The following is a 22,095-nucleotide window of genomic DNA, read 5'->3' as shown; positions in this document are numbered from 1 at the left end:
TCATGCACCAGTGCAAACTGATTGTTGACGCAATTGGCTTTGATGAACTGCAGTCCCATAGGACCATATCAATCCTTCTCCAGTATCAGATGCACTCAGCTGATATGAGCCAGAGACTTATTTCTGTATGATTAGGAGGGAATTGCAAATATTTTGAAAAAGGAGCTTGAAAAATCATAGGAATGCATACAAAATGTTCTCCCTCCAAACCATTAAATATCTTTTTGCAGACACAGATGACTGTTTCAGGGTATATTTCTGAATGTGTGAGTGTGTGAGCACGTGCATAGCTACTGCATTTTATGCAGTACTTGGACGAGGGGATAGATGGGGAACTCATCAAATTTGCAGATGACACCAAGCTGGCAGGAATAGCCAACACTCCAGAAGATAGGCTCAAGTTACAGAAAGATCTTGACAGACTTGAACATTGGGCGCTATCTAACAAAATGAAATTCAACAGTGAAAAAAGTAAAGTTCTACATTTAGGCCAAAAAAACAAAATGCACCAGTACCGTATATGTGGTACCTTGCTCAATAGTAGTACCTGTGAGAGGGATCTTGGAGTCCTAGTGGATAACCATTTAGATATGAGCCAGCAGTGTGCAGCAGCTGTTAAAAAAGCCAACACAGTTCTGGGCTGCATAAACAGAGGGATAGAATCAAGATCACGTGAAGTGTTAGTGCCACTTTATAATGCCTTGGTAAGGCCACACTTGGAATATTGCATCCAGTTTTGGTCGCCACGATGTAAAAAAGATGTTGAGACTCTAGAAAGAGTGCAGAGAAGAGCAACAAAGATGATTAGGGGACTGGAGGATAAAACATATGAAGAACGGTTGCAGGAACTGGGTATGTCTAGTTTAACAAAAAGAAGGACTAGGGGAGACATGATAGCTGTGTTCCAATATCTTAGGGGCTGCCACAAAGAAGAGGGAGTCAGGCTGTTCACCAAAGCACCTGAGGGTAGAACAAGAAGCAATGGGTGGAAACTGATCAAAGAAAGAAGCAACTTAGAACTAAGGAGAAATTTCCTGACAGTTAGAACAATTAATAAGTGGAACGACTTGCCTTCAGAAGTTGTGAATGCTCCAACACTGGAAATTTTTAAGAAAATGTTGGATAACCATCTGACTGAGATGGTATAGGGTTTCCTGCCTGGGCAGGGGGTTGGACTAGAAGGCCTCCAAGGTCCCTTCCAACTCTGATGTTATGTTATGTTATGTTATGTTATGTTATTATTCAGCAAGACCGGAAATGCCTCTACAGGGATATCTGGGTAACTGCAAACATAGGGACTTTAACCCTGATAATGTGGGGATCACTACAATGTAAGGGAACTGAGTGGTCCTCGGTGATCTCTGATCTTGGTGGTTTTCTTGCAGACGTATCACTATGCAAACTAGGTAACATCATCAGTGCTACCAGTACTTTTCATTTCAACCCTGATATATTTGTATATTATACAAATATAACTGGGTTTTCACTGGCATCCCTAATACAAGATAATGAGAAAAATTGTATGCTCACAATTTTTCAAAAGATGAATTGTACACAGGAATGAATTCCTATATTGGAAAAGAGGGCAGAAGGTTTTAACTATAAAAGTTAATACCCCTTTGACATTTCAGAATCTACCACTGTGAATTTAATCATTTTAGTTTGTAGACTTTATTGACATTTAAAAGTTCATTTCATTAATAAACTGCTTATGAAAATAAGGTTTTTCCCTAGAGAGATATCAGTAATTTTCATGTATTCTTAAGAAATATTCTTTCTAATAAGCACAAAATCACAGTCTGATCTGTTGCAATAAGAAATGTTCCTGCAAATCACTAATGTATTTTTTTAAATTTTCCAGATACCACCCCCATTTATGATGGTGAGTTTTCAAACATTTATGTTGGTTTGCGTTGGAGTTGTTAGATCAGCCTTTGTCAACCACTTGCTTCCCAAGTGCAACAAATGCACAACTGGAATTCTGGGAGCTGTAATCATGGCGTGCCTGGAAAACTGCCATTTGGGAAGGTTGCACTAGACTAGTGATGGCTAACCTTTTTATCATTGTGGGCCAAAAGTGGTGGAAGCACGCGGGGGTCATGCGCATGGCCACACCCATAATTCAATGCTCCCCCCCGCACATGCACGCATGACCCCCCTGCTTTTGGCATACGATGGCCCGATGGGGCTGGTACACCAGTTTTTCACCCTCCCCAGGCTCCAGAGGATTTCTTGGGGCTCCAAAACGGCCTTTCCCATTCTCCCAGAGGTACTCCAGAGGCCGGAAACGGCTAGTTTCCTGACTACCGGTGGGACCGGAAGGCCCGTTTTTTGCTCTCCCCAGGCTACAGAGGTTTTCTAGGAGTCTGGGAGGGTGGAAACAGCCTCCCTACCCCCCCCCCAGAGACTCTCTGGAGGCTCCGAATATGAAATAAGGTGAAAATGTTCTTTAAAACTGTAAAGGAATGGAATTGATCAGTAGGAAGGTGAAGAGAAGGATATTTCACTTATTGTTATTCCCTGCTTTGCTCCAGCAATATCTGTTTTCCCAGCCGAAACTAATGGCAGTGGAAACAGTCCTTGCTATTCTACTGCCCCAATCAAAAATTACTTTTTTTATAAAAAAAAAGTCCAGTAGCAAGATCCAAATCAATATTTCTGTCAAGTCATCTGAAACAGCACCACTTGAAAAGGTTGTGTATTGTTCTGAGTATATGGCAAAAACATGGAGGTTCTGAGTTGTCAACTTTAAATCCAAAACATTTGCATAGCCAAGGCGGATTGAGTTTAGACCATACTGTTTCAAAATTCAACTAGGGCTTTCAGTGATCAATCAATAATCATACAGAAGAATCTTCCCTATATAAACATGAGGTCTGGTTATTTGACTGACCACTAGCCTCTGTTCCATGTTGCTTCTGGCTGTTCCATGAGATAAGGCCCAGTAGGAGCACCTCAGATCCCATCATTTAAGCAGTGACATCTAGTAGGACTCTACTAGACCCTTCTATGTTGTGGTATCGATCTTCCTTCTGGAATGATATCTTCCCTCCCACCCCTGAGATCCAAAGGCTTCCCCTCTGATTAAGTTTAGGAACCTTTGAAGTCCTAATTATCTTCCCAAGCTTTGGATCAGGGCAATAGTTGAATCCTGTTGGATGTTTTTCTTTTCTTTTCCTTTTCCTTTTCCTTTCCTTTTTTTCATCTTTGGTTGAGACCACTGATAACATGTTTGTATACTTTTGCCCTTTACTTTTTAAACTGTGAGTTTCCCAGAGTTGCTGGGAGTATGTTGTACAATAAAATAAAACATAAACTAGATATCTGAGGCCTATCCCACCATTTTTTCTGACATAGTAGCTTAATAGTGCAGGGAGCTTTTGAACCGAAGAGCCTCATCTATGATCTGAAGTAATCCTGCCCAGGTATATTGTTATCACATCAGAAACAGGCCACTAACCTGTTGGAGGAAGGAATGGGGAAAAAAAGACTAAGATTTACAGTATATTATGTTTAGCAGTGGTGAAATCCAAATTTTTACTACTGGTTCTTTGGGTGTGGCTTGGTGGGCATGGCAGGGGAAGGATACTGCAAAATCCCCATTCCCTCCCCACTCGGGGACCAGCCAGAGGTGGTATTTGCTGGTTCTCCGAACTGCTCAAAATTTCCGCTTTCAGTTCTCTACAACCTGTCAGAACCTGCTGGATTTCACCCCTGATGTTTAGGTCCCCTAAGATAACACTTTTCTGTAGTGTCCCATTTAAAAGTAATAAGACTGAAGCAAGACAATAATTCCACTTTTATTTGGGAGATACATTTTAAAACCATCATTTTGTGTCCATTCTACAAATATGTAGAAATCTAATGATTAAGTGATTAATTAATTAAGAGCTGTGATAGCACAATGGTTAGAATGCAGTATTGCAGACTAATTCTGCTGATTGCCTACTGCCTGCAATTTGGCAGTTTGAAAATCACTGGCTCAAGTTTGACTCGGCCTTCCATCCTTCTGAGATCAGTAAAATGAGGACCCAGATTGTTGGTGGCAACATGCTGGCTCTGTAAACCACTTAGAGAGGGCTGTAAAGCACTGTGAATAAGAGCACAAGAGTGCCTACCGTTCCTGTCCTATTGTTTCCTTTTGTTATATCCAATTAATATAGTTATTACATACTTATACTTATATATGTGCTTATAATTGTATAGTTATTTCATGCTTACTTCTTATATATACTGTGTGACAAAATACATAAATAAATAAAATAAATATAAATATAATTCTAAGTGCTATTGCTAATAACGCTCTTTTTAATGTCTATTTAAAGAAATTTATGTGAGGCTGTCGGGAAACTGTTCCGGTCTACTTGAAGTTTATTACTTTGGTGGCTGGACTGGTGTATGCTATGATCAACTCAGCCTGACGGAAGCTGAGGTCGTCTGCAGGGAACTGAAGTGTGGCCGAGCACTTTCAGTTAGGAAATACAACAACAGCCTCACTTACCCTTACTTGAGTAACGTGTCCTGTACTGGCAATGAAGACTACTTCTGGCAATGCTCTTTTCGAGAAGGAAGCTGCCGAACCAACGCAAATGTTGCAGTTGCATGTGCAGGTATAAGTCATTCTCTGATTTTGTGTCACATTGATACCAGGAAAAGCAGGTTATGGAGTAAAGACAGAAGTCCAAAATACAATTCAATATCCATAGGTACAGCCATCTCCAATTTGGTGCCCTTCAGAAGTATTGGCTATATTAACCATAAGTCCATTAATTGTATTGGCTGGAAACATTTCATGCGCCATCATCAAGGAGGACTTCATGCTAAGGTAGCTGATAGGATTTTGTTACTATTTGTTTGACTGATCTGTTTATGATCAATCATTTATTAGTACCAGATAGCTAAGGTGTTTAGTTAGATAGGGAGTCCTCAACTTATGACCACAATTGAGCCCAAATTTTCTGTTGTTAAGTGAGACATTGGTTAAGTGAATTTTGCCTCATTTTACAACCTTTCTTGTCACAGTTGTTAAGTGAATCATCGCCATTGATAAGTTAGCAACACAATTGTTAAGCGAATCTGGCTTCGCCATTGATTTTGCTTGTTCAGAAAGTTTCAAAAAGTGATCATGTGACCTTGGGACACAGCGATGGTCATGACTCAGTTGGCAAGCACCTGAATTTTGATCACATGATCATGGGGATGCTGCAAAGGTGGTAAGTGTGCAAAATAGTCATAACTTTTTTCAGTGCCATTGTAAACTGTGAACGGTCAAAGAATGTACTTATAGGATTGGATGTTGTCCAATTTGCTGCCGTTTGCCCAGCTCTGTACCTGCAAATCTGATGTACATGATTTTTTTTTAAGTACATAAAATCCTCTGGTTGTGCAATTAATCATCATAAACATTACCTATTTACATATTTTCCTAGAACAGGAGAAAATAATTACATATATATATATATATATATTTGTATATATATATATATAAATATATATATATATATTCTGAGGTTTTCGCGGGTGTTTGTATGTAGGTCTTTGGTTATTCGGGTTTTCTCCCGCGTAAAATTGGAAGTATCTTGGCGACGTTTCGACGAAGTCTCATTCGTCATCTTCAGGCTTCAGCTTCGTGCTTCTTGCTCCCAGAAGCTCGAAGCTGAAGCCTGAATATGACGAATGAGACTTCGTCAAACGCCGCCAAGATACTTCCAATTTTACGCGGGAGAAAACCCGAATAACCAAACACCTACATATATATATATATATATATATATATATATATATATATATATATATATATATATATATATATATATATATATATATTTATCATGATCAATAATACGTACAATAATATGTACATTTAATGCCTCATGTTTCTTCTTTTGTTGTTGACAGACTCAAAATGGCTTCAAACAACAGGTAATTTTGAATTAATACAACTGTCAAGCATTTGGGAAATTAGGAGATTCAGGCAGTTCAAATGAGAATAAAGATTTATTTCAAGCTTAGAATCTGGAATCTGCAAGAATTTGGCCAAGTGACCGTCAAGGGAAATACACAGGAATTAAGAATAGGGAGGCATTCGACTTAGAAGTCTTGCAGGTGCTTAGGGACTCATGACTTACGACTCCTTTGACCCCTCCCTCAGGCTCTGCCTAGTCATCTCCTACAACAACATCTTCAAAATAACATTCGTATCCAGCTGTGAAATATAAACCAGTTTTGCTGTTTTAAAACAGTTTTGCTATTTATAAAAAACAATAAAGACACACACACACACACACACATATGCATATACTTTCCTGATATGGGTTGCTCAGCCTTGAGATGAGTAATTAAGATCCAGTAACTTATTTCTTTGGTACTGTGTAATTGCAACATTCCTTAGCTTCTGGAAAAGTTTAGAAACCCAAACAAAACTCAAACGGAAATAAATGCCATCTGCCAGCCTTATTGTATAGCAGTTTAGAGCTATGGACCAAGAACTGATCTGGGTATATGGAAAAGAACTATAAGCACTCTGGATCTTTTTTTTTCAACATAATATCTAACTACCAGACAGGTAGTAACTGTGTTGTTTAAAAAAAATATTGGTTAATCATGGGAATTGCCACAAAAAAGGTGATTTAACAAATGGTTTTTTAAAACTACACAGTTGCTACCTGTCTGATAGTTAGATATTATGTTGGGGGGAAAAAGTCCTGGTTGGGTATGAAATTCTCTTAAATCCATTTTTCCAGATATAACTTTGTTCCTGTTTGTTTATCTGAAGAATTTCCAGTTATAAAGGAGCAACATATTAAGCAATACTCTATTGATCCATTTCAAACCAAAATTCACTTCCCCATTTATTTTCAGTTTTCATAAAAAATGTGTTGTTATAATTATTTTCGTAGTATATAAGGAATTACAGGTTACCATTATGGTATGGCTCTTGTAACATTGTACAGACACAATCACTAAAATTAATTTGGAGCGCCCCCCTTTGGTGATCAGTTGCTATAACAAAATATGTGAAAAATCACGATGCCCTGTATAATGGCTTTGCAGTTCCCACTCAAGATTTTTAAAAGCATCAAACTGAATTTAGTTACTTAGCTTTGTCTTTAATTATTCTTATTTGTTGGTGACAACAGAGATGGAGTGGTTCATAAAATTAAGGCTTTTAAAAAAGCAGATAGAAATATCTAAGGGATTTGTTAGATAGAAATATGAAGTCAAATGAAAGTTGATTAAGTGGGAGGGGCAGATATGGCGGAAGGGGGGGATCGTATCATTTTGGGGGGCATGCGCTCGATGTTTTCAGGCGATCGCGCGCCCCGATCCCCCTTCCTTCTCCCGTTTCCCGGATGGTCAAGACCCTCAGAGCCTGGGCCTTCGGCTTATGTTGTGCAACGCCCGGTCCGTGGTCAATAAGGCCCCCCTAATACATGATCTCATTCAGGGGGGTGCACGGATCTTATAGGTGTTACGGAAATCTGGTTGGGCACTGAAGGGGGTGTGCCCCTTGTGGAGATGTGCCCACCGGGTTTCCGTGCACTCCATCAGACGAGGGCTCAGGGTAGGGGTGGGGAAGTGGCGGTGGTTATTAGAGAGAGTCTAGAGCCGAGGGAGACCACTGTACCTCAGATTGCCGGGTGTGAATCCCTCTTTGTGAGGTGGGGTCATAGGTGTCAGATGGGCTTGTTTGTCGCGTACCTGGCTCCTTGCTACGTGACAGCTATAATAGGACCTACCTAGTGGCATTGAGGGAAGCGAGACGTTGCTACATCTCGTCCCTCATTGCGTCGGCAGATAACCACCCAGCCGCCCTGTTTCGGGTGACTCATTCCCTCCTTCACCAGGGGGAGCGGGATGACCCGTTGCAGGGACGTGCTGAGGAGTTTAACGGTTATCTATACGATAAAATCGTTCAGCTTCGGGACGGTCTGGACCAAAATTGCGGGGATCCAGATGGGGCGTCTGAGGGCGGTCTTGTTGACATTGTTTGGGATGAGTTTGACCCTGTGGCTCCCAAGGACATGGACAGGTTGCTGGGTAGGTTGAATGCCACCACGTGTTTACTGGACCCGTGCCCCCCCTGGTTGGTACTGGCCACTCAGGAGGTGACACGAGGCTGGCTCCAGGCGATTATGAATGCTTCTTTGTTGGAGGGAGTCTTTCCGGCCACCTTGAAAGAGGCGGTGGTGAGGCCCCTCCTCAAGAAGCCTTCCCTGGACCCGGCTGTTTTAGGTAATTATCGTCCGGTCTCCAACCTTCGCTTCGCGGCGAAGGTTGTAGAGAGTATGGTGGCATGTCAGTTTCCCCGGCACCTGGATGAAACTGTCTATCTAGACCCGTTCCAGTCCGGTTTCCGGCCCGGATACAGCACGGAGACGGCTTTGGTCGTGTTGGTGGATGATCTCTGGAGGGCCAGGGATAGGGGTTGTTCCTCTGTCCTGGTCCTATTAGACCTCTCAGCGGCTTTTGATACCATCGACCATGGTATCCTGCTGCGCCGGTTGGAGGGATTGGGAGTGGGAGTTGGAGGCACCGTTTATCAGAGGTTCTCCTCCTATCTCTCCGATCGGTCGCAGACGGTGTTGACAGGGGGGCAGAGGTCGGCCCCGAGGCGCCTCACTTGTGGGGTGCTGCAGGGGTCGATTCTCTCGCCCCTTCTGTTCAACATCTATATGAAGCCGTTGGGTGAGATCATCAGTGGCTTCGGTGTGAGGTACCAGCTGTACGCTGACGACACTCAGCTGTACTTTTCCACCCCGGGCCACCCCAACGAAGCTATCGAAGTGCTGTCCCGGTGTCTGGAAGCCGTACGGGTCTGGATGGGGAGAAACAGGCTCAAGCTCAATCCCTCCAAGACAGAGTGGCTGTGGATGCCGGCATCCCGGTACAGTCAGCTGAGTCCGCGGCTGACTGTTGGGGGTGAGTCATTGGCCCCGATGGAGAGGGTGCGCAACTTGGGCGTCCTCCTGGATGAACGGCTGTCTTTTGAAGATCATTTGACGGCTGTCTCCAGGAGAGCTTTTTACCAGGTTCGCCTGGTCCGCCAGTTGCGCCCCTTTCTAGACCGGGATGCCCTATGCACGGTCACTCACGCCCTCGTGACGTCTCGTCTGGATTACTGCAATGCTCTCTACATGGGGCTCCCCTTGAAGGGCACCTGGAGGCTTCAGTTAGTTCAGAATGCGGCTGCGCGGGTGATAGAGGGAGCCCCTTGTGGCTCCCATGTGACACCTCTCCTGCGCAGACTGCACTGGCTACCTGTGGCCTTCCGGGTGCGCTTCAAGGTTTTGGTAACTATCTTTAAAGCGCTCCATGGCATAGGGCCGGGCTACTTACGGGACCGCCTGCTGTTACTGAATACCTCTCATCGACCCGTGCACTCTCACAGAGAGGGACTCCTCAGGGTGCCGTCAGCCAGGCAGTGCCATCTGGCGACACCCAGGGGAAGGGCCTTCTCTGTGGGGGCTCCCACCCTCTGGAACGAACTCCCCCCAGGACTTCGTCAACTTCCGGACCTCCGAACCTTCCGCCACGAGCTTAAAACACATCTATTCATCTGCGCAGGACTGGACTAGATTTTAAATTTATATTGGTTTTAATGGGTTTTATTATTTATATTGTTCTTTTTAATTATTTGGCTACGTGGAATAAGTTTTTTAATTGATATTTTATTCTGTATTTATATGTACCTTTTTATTTGCCTGTGAACCGCCCTGAGTCCCTAGGGAGATAGGGCGGTATACAAATGCGATAAATAAATAAATAAATAAATAAAAATTATGACATTTTCTAATTTAATATACTATTAATATATGAGTGGCTATAGTCCACATGGGATGCTATTCCTTTTTTATATTATATTCTTTTCTTTCAAGTTGTTTTCATTAAGAAAATTTTGTACATGTGTGTGTATATAGATAGATATCACATATGTTTGACATACCCTTAAATATTTCATGGGTAAAATGTCATTAGTGTGCTATTATGTGTCATGTAGTTTAATATGTCTCTTTTCCTTTTTTCAGCTCCTTTTCCAGAAACCAGAACACCTGATTATAGAAAAGGTAAAATTATACACTGTGCTTTCCCACAATATTCTAATATGAAAAAAAGGTTATGTTGGTATCCATAAATCACATATAATTTGGATATTAACTTTAGCATTTCTTTCTGTTTCTTATTATAGTTATGTCTACAGTAACACTATCTTTTAAGCTGTAGTTTCAAGGTTTATTGATTTAAGCTAAGCTTTCATATCTGGCCCGTAAAATTCCAGAAGGCCAGGAGATGGCCCCACAGTGATAGAAAACTCTGTTTTTGCTGCCATCTGGTAGTTTGCATTTTTATAGCCCAATTTTGCTAGATTGATTTTTCCTAATTTCACTGATATTTTAAGGAAGTACACATAATAATAAGGATGCTATTGTAACAATTGAAAAAAATTATAACGTTTAATTTTATTTAATTTCATAATTTTATTTTCTATTGTTACTATATAATACTCAATTATTGTATTTATTGTACAATTATTATTATGATTGAGTATACAATTATACTCAATTAAAAGTATACTCAATTTTATTGATATATTATCAGTAAGAAAACTAGATAGCAAAGAAGATATTTGAGAGCCATTTTATCCTGATGGTTTAGTCCTTGCTTTATAAAAAATATCCCCACCATTTAAAAATTGCTCCCTCTTGTGTTGGAAGCACTGAGGTGCTTCTGGGTTGAAGGATTAGCTGGTGACATCACTGTTGTCCAGAGGACACCTTGTCAGGGACTCCTTTCATATCCTCATTATATTGCCCACCAAAGTTTACTTACGGTTGCCCGCTTTCAAACTGCTGGGTTGACAGGAGCTGGAGCAAAGGACGGGAGCTCACCCCATCCTGCAGCAGCACTCAGGTCTCAAAACAGGCTTGCTGATTGCCAACCCAGGATCCTTACCACGTGAGCCACTGCACTCTCATTTAAAAATAATTATTCCAAACCATCGATTTCTCATAAAAATGAATTTCAATTTCTTTGTCAAGAAAAATGAAATATGTTTGACTGCCTCAAGTATTGGAAAAGTCATCAAATAGTTGTCATAGTTAGAACCAAGAATTTGCCAGGACTTTAAAAGCATCAAATTATACCTAATATTGAGTCCATAAGGGAACATGTTCAATGTCGTATTCCAATCCATTTATTGACATTAACAAATATGCCTCATGATTACAAGGAGAAAATTAAACCACTTTTGCTATATGACAGTGATCTTTGCTCTTGAAAGAAAAATCTGTCCCCCAAAAGATATCAGGAATATATGAATATATTTATTGAAGTAGAATTTTGGGGAGGGAGTTGGTTTTGTTTTTGTATAATAATATCTTATTTTTGCAGGATGAAAAAGCTCAGACTTGGAGCAGACAGTCTGATGGCATTATTATTGTTGTTGCTGTTGTTGTTGTTGTTTTTATTATTATTATCTGTAGCACAGCCACCAGATGTTTTTTTTTATTATTATTATTATTATTATTATTATTATTATTATTATTATTATTATTATTATTATTATTATTATTATTATTATTTTAGATTTAATATTCAATTTGATTCATAGTCTGGGAGTGATAAAAACTTAACTATTCAAGCCGTAACCAAGAACCTAAGAGCTGTTAGTATAGTATAATGTTAGTAGAATACTAACATCTCAGTATATAGGTAGTTCTGAGTAAGGTGGTTTTTTTACTAGATCTGATAAATTCAAAATTTCCATGTACAGTATCTAGGCAACCTTTTGAGTATTGCTCCAAGGCCTCCTATTTCTGTTGGTACAACCATTGGTACTATTGGTTTCTTCATAATTGCTCAACTTTAATTTGAAGATAGCAGTATTATGGGGTTTTTTTTCTAGTTGTTTCTCTTCAATTCGTGCATCACCTGGTGCTGCAATATTAATGAACCATATTGTTGTTGTTGTTGTTGTGGTGGTGGTGGTGGTGGTTGCTATTCTTCCTACAATCTTTTTGGTCCTCTTGGTTGGGGATGCTAGAAACTAAAGCACAAAATCTCAGCATGCCCATTTTCTTCCAATGTCTTGAAGAAAAGAAAAATAGCTTTGTTGAACAGTTATATTCAAAATGTTAATTTTCCAGCAACAATATGGAAGAGATTGCCATTGTCTTCTCCTTAAATTTTTTTAAAATTCCCAAACAAGCATACATTTGGCATTTCCTAATGACCTCCAAGAAAACTTGATCCCAATAGATCCAACCCCTGATTATTTGTTTTGAGATCAGCCAAGATTGGGTAGATTCTGGGTACCACATCTTCATATTAAATTTGTGAATCTTCGTCAAGAACAGCAATCATACTAATTGATTCAATAATTAAATTTTAAGAGCTCCGATTGGTAAATGGAGGGGATCGCTGTCAAGGCCGTGTTGAAGTTCGGCGTGACTATGGAGAATGGGGGACAGTTTGTGATGACTCATGGGATCTAAACGATGCGGCGGTAGTATGCAGACAACTCGGATGTGGACAAGCTGTTGAAGCTAAACATGGAGGCTATTTTGGACAAGGATATGGTCCTATTCTTCTCGATGATGTTTACTGCCGTGGGTATGAATCCTATCTTTGGGACTGTACAACTTCAGGCTGGGGAAAACATAATTGCAACCACTATGAAGATGCTGGTGTTATTTGTTCAGGTACGTTGAAATCCTATGATGAGATCAATATGCATATTTTATGGGAGTTTTCCCCCCTCAGTAGTTAATGTTGAGAGTTTGTACATTTTAGTGTACTTAGTGTTGGAACTTAATATTCAAACTCACCTAATAAAAACCCAGAATGCTAACAAACAAACCCAGAAGAAAATCATGGCTATAAAATTATAAAGAGATAGGATTAACCAAGAAAAGAAAAAGTTAGATGGGCACAATCAGACTTGCAAAAATATATCTGTCAGCAACTTTTACCTAAAGAAAAATGTCATGCCAGCCTGGCATACAACTGAGATTAACTTGTTGCACTATGGTAGTGGAGACCCATGAGTGTGTGTGTGTGTGTGTGTGTGTGTAGGAGGGGGGAAGAGTCAGGTTTTAAGAGTTCATTTAAATACATTGGGGGCTATATGAATCTCGGGAGGGACCTCATTTCAGAGGACAGATGCTGTAACAGACCTCTGCTTTCTTGGTCCCATGAAGTGGTACCATCTAGCTCAGGGGTGTCAAACTCAAGGCCTCGGTAGGGCCATATGTGACACTCCCAAGCTTTGTTTTCACTGGCAGAGAGTTCCAGGAAGCCACCGCAGCCAAAATGAAGCTCGGGAGCCCATTTTCATTGACAGAGCGCTCGGGCCACCATAGATGCAATATGAGTGATGTCAAGCTGGACACGCCAACCCTGGGCCCCCGAGGTCAAACACAACCCTGATGTGGCCCTCAATGAAATCGAGTGTGACACCCGTGATCTAGCTGATGGAATCCAAAGCATACTGATTGCATAGAATGGAGCCCCAGAAGCCACAGTAGATAGACATTTCCTCAGATAAATAGCCCCAAGGCCATTAAAGGCTTGATAAGTGATAACCAGAATGTTGAATCCCATCACAAAGCCTCCTGGTAACCAGTGCAGTTAGATATAGTCCAGGAAGATATAGCTGAGTAATGGTTAAACAGAGGAAGCCACAAAGAGATCATGCTCTCTGCAGGGAATTTTAGGACAAGGCAGATAAATATAAGCCAGGATTCTATTTAGAGAGAACAGTAAAAGAGCATGTAGCTTAGAAACTCTACTGAGCCATCATCTCAAGGATATGTGATAATACGGGGGAGTATTTTGATGATGCCCAGCAGAGCAATAGATGTATAACTCTCTCAAATTAGACAATAACTCTACCATCCCTGAAATACATATAATATCGCCAGAAAATCTTGCATTCAAGCAGAATTAGCTACATAATGATTTTAGTGCAGGCTAAGAGGGCCTTTTAATTACATCGAATAGCTATGGGAAAACGTAGCCCTTTTGCTTTTTTGTACTCTTGAAGTGGCCTCTTGAAACCAAATAGTTGGCGTACAAGATGAAAAACTTTTGCAGCCTTAGCAAAACAAAGCAAACACTATTCTTCTGGTCATAGTATCCACTTTACAAGCAATGCGATAAGAAATGGATATGCATATCAATACAGTCATTGTATTGTCTAAACTACTAAAGTAAATCTCTTGAAATGTAATCAAATTGCTTTTTTTCTTTTTCAGCGAGTGTTCGTCCAACACCAGGTAATGCTGAGACACTAGAAGTGTATTTCAATGTACATTTTGATTATTTGAAGACTTAAAGTTGAGTGAAGAATTTGGAAATGGGGAGGGGGGGGTTGTTCCAGGTATCACCTGATCAACATGATGCTTTTCCAAATAAGTCAGTATTCCCCAGTTCTGCATCTGGACTCCTGTTCATTTTTGTGATTTTCTCCTTGAAAAATGACATATATGGGAGCATACTGGATTATTCCTCTGCACCCAGATAGCCTTTATATCCAGGGACAAACATCTCACAGTAAAATCTGGACCATCCACTGTTATGGTAATTTGGATATTTTCATGGACAGCAAAATCAGCAAAGCAAAGTACTTTTTGTTTGCTTGATGAAATAGATGCAAAATGTTTCATCTTTACTCTTTGTTTATTGACATATTTTGGATTGTTAACAATAGGTAAGTTTGAAATAATATCTGCAAAACAGTCCATGAGAATCCAGCTATAAAACCTAAACCAATTTGGTGACTAGCCTTTGCTTTGTATATGTTTCAGTGTTTGTTATCTAGTCCTATGATACACATCGTAGAGTTCTCCACTCCTCTGATCACAACAAAGTACCTTATGCCACCAGACCTGAAATTCTGGGTTTAGAAAATTTAGAACTCCGCCACCTTCGGCACGACCTGAGTTTAACTCATAGAATCATCTATTACAATGTCCTTCCTGTTAAAGACTACTTCAGCTTCAATTGCAACAATACATGAGCACACAATAGATTTAAAGTGAACCGCTCCAATCTTGATTGTAGAAAATACAACTTCAGTAACAGAGTTATTAATGCCTGGAATGCACTACCTGACTCCGTGGTCTCTTCCCAAAATTCCAAAATCTTTAACCAAAGACTATCTACTATTGACCTCACCCCATTCCTAAGAGGTCTGTAAGGGGCGTGCATAAGAGCACCAGCGTGCCTACCGTTTCTGTCCTAATGTTCCCTTTGATTGTATCCAATTCGTATAGTTATTTCATGCTTATACTTATATATACTGTTGTGACAAATAAAATAAAATAAATACATTTTTATTAAGTAGATTAAGTGCCGTCAAGTCAGTGATGTCTCTTAAAAAAAATCCACAGATATATTTTTTCCATGATGAACTGTCCCTAACCTGATCTTTCAGGTCTTCAAACAGTGAACCCATCACCACCGTAATGGAGCCTATCCACCTCCCATCACAAATTTACCTTTATTAGTGTAATATGACCTATTCAGGGTTTAACTGTGGTAATAAAAAAATATTATAACTTTAATTATATCTACTACAGCAGAAAACATTGCTATCTGAATACATTTATCCAAAATAGAGTGGATAATATTTTATCACATTCAAGTTTCAAATCAAATCTAAGGATTTCAGAGCGCATGGTAGATGTTTTAAAAATTCCAATGTCTCCCTGCCCAAGCTATCTTTTCCTCTTCAAGCATTGCATATCTCTATCTTGTATTATTTGAACTACTGAGCTACTGTGGTGCAGTGGTTACAGTGCAGTACTGCAGGCTACTTCTGCTGGCTGCTGGCTGCTGACTGTCAGCAGTTTGGCAGTTCAAATCTTACCAGGCTCATGGTTGATTCAGCCTCCCATCCTTCCGAGGTGGGTAAAATAAGGACTCAGATTGTTGACTGCAATAGGCTGAATCTGTAAACCGCTTAGAGAGGGCTGTAAAGCACTATAAAGCAGTATATAAGTCTAAGTGCTATGAAAACAAGCAAAGAAACAAAAACTTTTTCATGATTGCAGAGTATTTCATGACTTAGTATATTTGTTATTGTGACTGAATGTTCAGTAATGTCAACTTCATTATCAAAATCTAAAAATCAATCTGCTTTTAACCTTGTGTAGTAAGCTATATGATTTCAGAATGTAACTTCATGCTTTATCTATCACTGTAGTCTATCTAATACTTTATGTTTGTTCACTGGCAGATCTTATTTATTTATTTTTATTTATTTGTCAATCATATATAAGATAACAGGTAAAAGTATAAACATAATTTGGATACATGAAAAGAATAAGTAAAAAAGGAATATTAGGACAGGAATGGTAGGCATTTGGGTGCACTTATGCATGCCCCTTACAGACCTCTTAGGAATAGAGTGAGATCAACAGTAGACAGTTTAAGCTTAAACTTTTGTTTGTTTGTTTGTTTGTTTATTTATTTATTTTAACTGGACTTTCTATGTTTAGAATGCAGACCACTGACAATCATTTATAATACAGTTATATTCATTTTATTTATTTATTTATTTATTTATTTATAAATACATTTATTAGTACTTCTAGCACTAAATGTTTTAAATAATGATGCTGGTATTTATTTTAACTGGACTTTCTATGTTTAGAATGCAGACCACTGACAATCATTTATAATACAGTTATATTCATTTGTTACAGGCTAGTAACTTTTGTAAGCATAGCAGTAAAGTCAGGTACTTTGTTGTTGTTGCTATTTATATATTTATTTGTTACAGGCTAGCAACTTTTGTAAGCATAGCAGTAAAGTCAGGTACTTTGTTGTTGTAGCTATTTATTTTACTAGCAATGTCACATAGACATACCACTGAGTTCCAGGAATAGATGTCACAATGTTTTTTTTTTCAGCAGCAATTCATTCTTTGCTACATATTAAAAATTGAAACTATCATAAACTTTTCTCTTTCAGGGTGGATTACACCGCATTGGCCAGGTAATGAAGACTGACTTAAAATGTATTTTCATGAACAGCATAAATTGGAAATAGGACAATAAGGAGGGGAGAATCTACTTACTTTCCAATGGAATGTCAGTTAACATAATCTGCCCTTCACTAGCTTAGTTTAGTTTATTGTTTACCATTTAATGAGGTATCAAGCAAAATAAGATAAAATAATATAACAATATCTACAACTCTTACAGCATCTCATGGTCATGTGACCACTAACATTTCCTAGTTTATTTATTTGTTACAGGCTAGTAACTTTTGTAAGCATAGCAGTAAAGTCAGGTACTTTGTTGTTGTTGCTATTTATTTTAACTGGACTTTCTATGTTTAGAATGCAGACCACTGACAATCATTTATAATACAGTTATATTCATTTTATGCCTCCTGTACACGTAAACAGCATATTCAGAATAAACATAGATTTTTAAATTATATATTGTACTGTCTGTTTTATTTATTTATTTATTTATTTATTTATTGTATGCTTTTGTATGGTCCATCAATATCACCACCAACCCCTGGTAAGAAAGCTTTGGGGATTTGTTTCATCTATTTAAATGAATCCATTTAAAATATAAGAGTAGGGTAGATCTGATTTAAATCAAGTAGATTTAAATCACTAGTAAAAAGATTTGATTTAAATCAACTCAACTTAAATCATAATTTTTAAAGAGCAACTGTCATCTCTGTCCTGCAGCAGCTCCTCCTCTGACCTGCTGTTGACTCACCAACAGTCCCAATATTGCAGAATATACAGACTCATGCTACATAACTAACTATGAGGAATAAACTAAATTATTAATGTATCTTAAATAGAAAAGTACCTTTAGATAGATTTTTACTCCAAAAGCATTATACCCAATTGAAGAGTTAGGACAATGCTTACATAACTTTCTGGAAAAGAATTCCTGAACATCTCTTGTTAGTTAAGGAAGCAAGGTTAGGTATAATTTCTCTGCTTTCTCTTTCCAAATAATGACTAACAGCAGGCATCCTGGTTTTGTTTTTTTAACTGGCTTAATAACATACAGCCACGATTGTACAATTAAAGTGCTGCAGGCAAATGTCCAAGATAAGCCAGGAAGTCAAAATTCAGCCAGGAAATCTAAGAAACAACCTAATGCCCTTGTCATGGAACAAGCAGAAATCAAAGTCAAAGACAGATGACATGTCATAGAAGTGACCAAAAGAATAGATGGGGCCAAGGAACACTCTAAAGCTGGAACTAAAAGGGAGCTGAACAGAAAAAGCCAAGGTACACACCCCTCAATCAGGAAGTCTTTCTGGATCCAGCAAGCCAAATAAATAGGAAACTTTTTATCATTCTCCTGATCAAGAAAAGCTCACCATCAGCCTGAATAGGTGAGTCCTTCAGGGTCAGTCTCATAATTAAGCTTAATATCCTTCAGGGTCATTCCCATAATTCAAATACCAGTACTCCACATGTTGAGTAACTTCCCATAAGTCTAAATCCATTCTAGTTCCAGAAACTTTTCACTCTCTAATTCTGTCGAATCTGTACAGGTAGCTATCAACATACAACAGTTCATTTAGTGACAGTTCAAAGTTACAACAGCACACCTTATGACCCCTGCAGAATCCCCAACTCAAAATCAATATTCAAAATGATGGTTGCAATGTCCCAGGGCCACATTCAGAATTTATAAACCCCTTTTTACCCTTGAGCCAAGAAATCTAAGAAACAACCCAGTGAATCATGCATGTCATGGAACAAGTAGAAATCAAAGACAGGTGAGCAAAGGAAGAGTTTTGTTTCAGCAAAAAGAATCAAATGCTTTCTGATTTATATTCATTTTTATGCCTCCTGTACACGTAAACAGCATATTCAGAATAAACATAGATTTTTAAATTTTTAAATTTTAAATTTTTAAATTTTTAATTTTAAGATTTTTAATTTTTTTAAATTATATATTGTACTGTCTGTTTTATTTTTGCCTGTACACCGCCCTGAGTCCTTCGGGAGAAGGGCGGTATAGAAATCAAATAAATAAATAAATAAATAAATAAATTTTCCTTGGTAGATATTCTTTAAACAGACACATCTCATTTATTCCAATATTTCTACTTTCTTGTTTTTAGAAATGTGGTTAAAACAGGGTTATTCCTGCAGATTTTGGGAGCAGAATCTTGTAATATTGTTCCATGGATTGCTAACATTTTCTAATTTAAATTATTAATGCTTCTCGTGCTAAATATTTTAAATAATGATGCTGGTATTTATTTTAACTGGACTTTCTATGTTTAGAATGCAGACCACTGACAATCATTTATAATACAGTTATATTCATTTGTTACAGGCTAGTAACTTTTGTAAGCATAGTAAGTAGCAAAGTGAAGTACTTTTTTTTTTTAAATGTTGCATTTCATTTTGCTAGCAATGCCATATAAACATACTGATAAGTCCTAGAAATAGATATATTGTTTGAACAGCAATTCATTCTTTGCGACATATTAAAAAATTGAAACTATCATAAACTTTTCTCTTTCAGGGTGGATTACACCGCATTGGCCAGGTAATGAAGACTGACTTAAAATGTATTTTCATGAACAGCATAAATTGGAAATAGGACAATAAGGAGGGGAGAATCTACTTACTTTCCAATGGAATGTCAGTTAACATAATCTGCCCTTCACTAGCTTAGTTTAGTTTATTGTTTACCATTTAATGAGGTATCAAGCAAAATAAGATAAAATAATATAACAAGACCTACAACTCTTGCAGCATCCCATGGTCATGTGACCACTAACATTTCCTAGTTTATTTATTTATAAATACATTTATTAGTACTTCTAGCACTAAATGTTTTAAATAATGATGCTGTGGTCATTTTTTTTACTTATATTGGTATTTTTTTAAACTCAACTTTCAAGAAATAGATGCATGACCACAGACAATTACAATATACATATATTTATTTGTTACAGGCTAGCAACTTTTGTAAGCATAGTAGCAAAGTGAAGTACTTTTTTTAAAAAAAAACCGTTGCATTTCATTTTGCTAGCAATGCCATATAAACATACCGATAAGTCCTAGAAATAGATATATTGTTTCAACAGCAATTCATTCTTTGCTACATATTAAAAAATTGAAACAATCATAAACTTTTCTCTTTCAGGGTGGACTACACCGCATTGGCCAGGTAATGAAGACTGACTTAAAATGTATTTTCACGAACAGCATAAATTGGAAATAGGGCAATAAGGAGAGGAGGATCCACTTCCACTTTCCTATGGCATGTCAGTTAACATAATCTGCCCTTCACTAGCTTAGTTTAGTTTATTGTTTACCGTTTAATGAGATATCGAGCAAAATATGATAAAATAATATAACAATATCTACAACTCTTACAGCATCTCATGGTCATGTGACCACTAACATTTCCTTGTTTATTTATTAATAAATTTATTAGTACTTCTAGCATTAAATGTTTTAAATAACGATGCTGTGATCATTTTTTAAAATTATACTGCTAGTTTTTAAACTCAACTTTCAAGATTTAGATGCATGATCTCAGACAATCAATTACAATCTATATATACAAGTATAAAAGCAAAATAGCACTCATGCATCATCACAAAATCTCCAGAACTGTAAAGTCTACAAACTTGAAACATTGCCATATATGTTCCTCTTGGCTTCTAGGTGCTCACTAAGAAAGGATTTTTTTTGAAATGACCATCAGAGCATTACTATTTCCTATATTATGATTAACACGGTCTGATCTAAGGAGTTCTACTCCCCCTCCCCACCTGAAAAGAACTCTGTTCCAAATGTAAAACACAAGCGGAGGAGAGGAGTTTCAGTTTTATTTTCACAGCAGCAAGCAGGAGATAGGATACGATAGGCTTCTGTGGGGCAAGGCTGAGGGAGAGAAGAGGATAGGATAGGAGTGGCTTCTGTGGGGCAAAGCTGAGGGAGACAAGGGGAGAGGAGAGGCCATTGTAACTACTCATTAATTTTCAAGCTGTAAGTGTCAATTTATCAAGCCGGATCATATAGTTTCATAGCAGAGCACAGGTATTCAGCTATATACATATATTTATGTGCTACAGGCTAGCATCTTTTGTAAGCATAGCAATAAAGTCAAGTGCCTTTTTTATTTTTTTGCTTTTTATTTTAATAGAAATGCCACATAGACATACCACTGAGTTCCAGGAATAGATGTCACAATATATTGTTTCAGCAGCAATTCATTTCCTTGGTACAAAATAAAACAATCATAAACTTTTCTCTTTCAGGGATAAGTACTACACCGCATTGGCCAGGTAATGAAGATTGACTTAAAATGTATTTTCACGAAAAACATAAATTGGAAATAGGGCAATAAGGAGGAGAGGATCCACTTCCATTTTCCTATGGCATGTCAGTTAACATAATCTGCCCTTCACTAGCTTAGTTTAGTTTACTGTTTACCGTTTAATGAGGTATCAAGCAAAATAAGATAAAATAATATAACAAGACCTACAACTCTTGCAGCATCCCATGGTCATGTGACCACTAACGTTTCCTAATTTATTTATTTATAAATACATTTATTAGTACTTCTAGCACTAAATGTTTTAAATAATGATACTGTGGTCATGTTTTTTTATTATACTGGTATTTTTAAAACTCAACTTTCAAGAATTAGATGCATGACCACAGATAGTCAATTACAATATACATATATTTATTTGTTACAGGCTAGCACCTTTTGTAAGCATAGCAGTAAAGTCAAGTATTTTTTATTGTTGTTGTTGTTGCTATTTATTTTACTAGCAATGCCACATGGACATTGACAATGTCTATGACTCAGACAATGCCACTGAGTTCCAGGAATAGATGTCACAATATTTTTTTTCAGCAGCAATTCATTTCCTTGGCAAATATTAAAACAACCATAAACTTTTCTCTTTCAGGGTGGACTACACCGCATTGGCCAGGTAATGAAGACTGACTTAAAATGTATTTTCATGAACAGCATAAATTGGAAATAAGACAATAAGGAGGGGAGAATCTCCTTACTTTCCTATGGCATGTCAGTTAACATAATCTGCCCTTCACTAGTTTAGTTTAGT

General features: G+C 38.1%; 1 protein-coding gene across 1 annotated transcript in view; it reads left to right on the top strand.

Annotated features, from left to right (window-relative positions):
* The window catches only part of LOC131201287 (deleted in malignant brain tumors 1 protein-like), a 57,202-nt gene that overhangs the window by 5,680 nt on the left and 29,427 nt on the right, over positions 1–22,095 (top strand). Inside the window, exons 3-10 of the mRNA XM_058189105.1 lie at positions 1,862–1,882; positions 4,326–4,610; positions 5,899–5,922; positions 10,029–10,067; positions 12,393–12,701; positions 14,256–14,276; positions 20,154–20,177; positions 21,937–21,960. Of these exons, the coding sequence (XP_058045088.1) occupies positions 1,862–1,882; positions 4,326–4,610; positions 5,899–5,922; positions 10,029–10,067; positions 12,393–12,701; positions 14,256–14,276; positions 20,154–20,177; positions 21,937–21,960 (747 nt within the window). The remainder of the gene's footprint in view (positions 1–1,861; positions 1,883–4,325; positions 4,611–5,898; positions 5,923–10,028; positions 10,068–12,392; positions 12,702–14,255; positions 14,277–20,153; positions 20,178–21,936; positions 21,961–22,095) is intronic.

This window comes from Ahaetulla prasina, chromosome 6 (assembly GCF_028640845.1).
Source record: "Ahaetulla prasina isolate Xishuangbanna chromosome 6, ASM2864084v1, whole genome shotgun sequence".
NCBI classification, from domain to species: domain Eukaryota; kingdom Metazoa; phylum Chordata; class Lepidosauria; order Squamata; family Colubridae; genus Ahaetulla; species Ahaetulla prasina.
The sequence above is the reverse complement of the archived record's forward strand: the minus strand, read 5'-3'. Positions and strand labels throughout refer to the sequence as shown.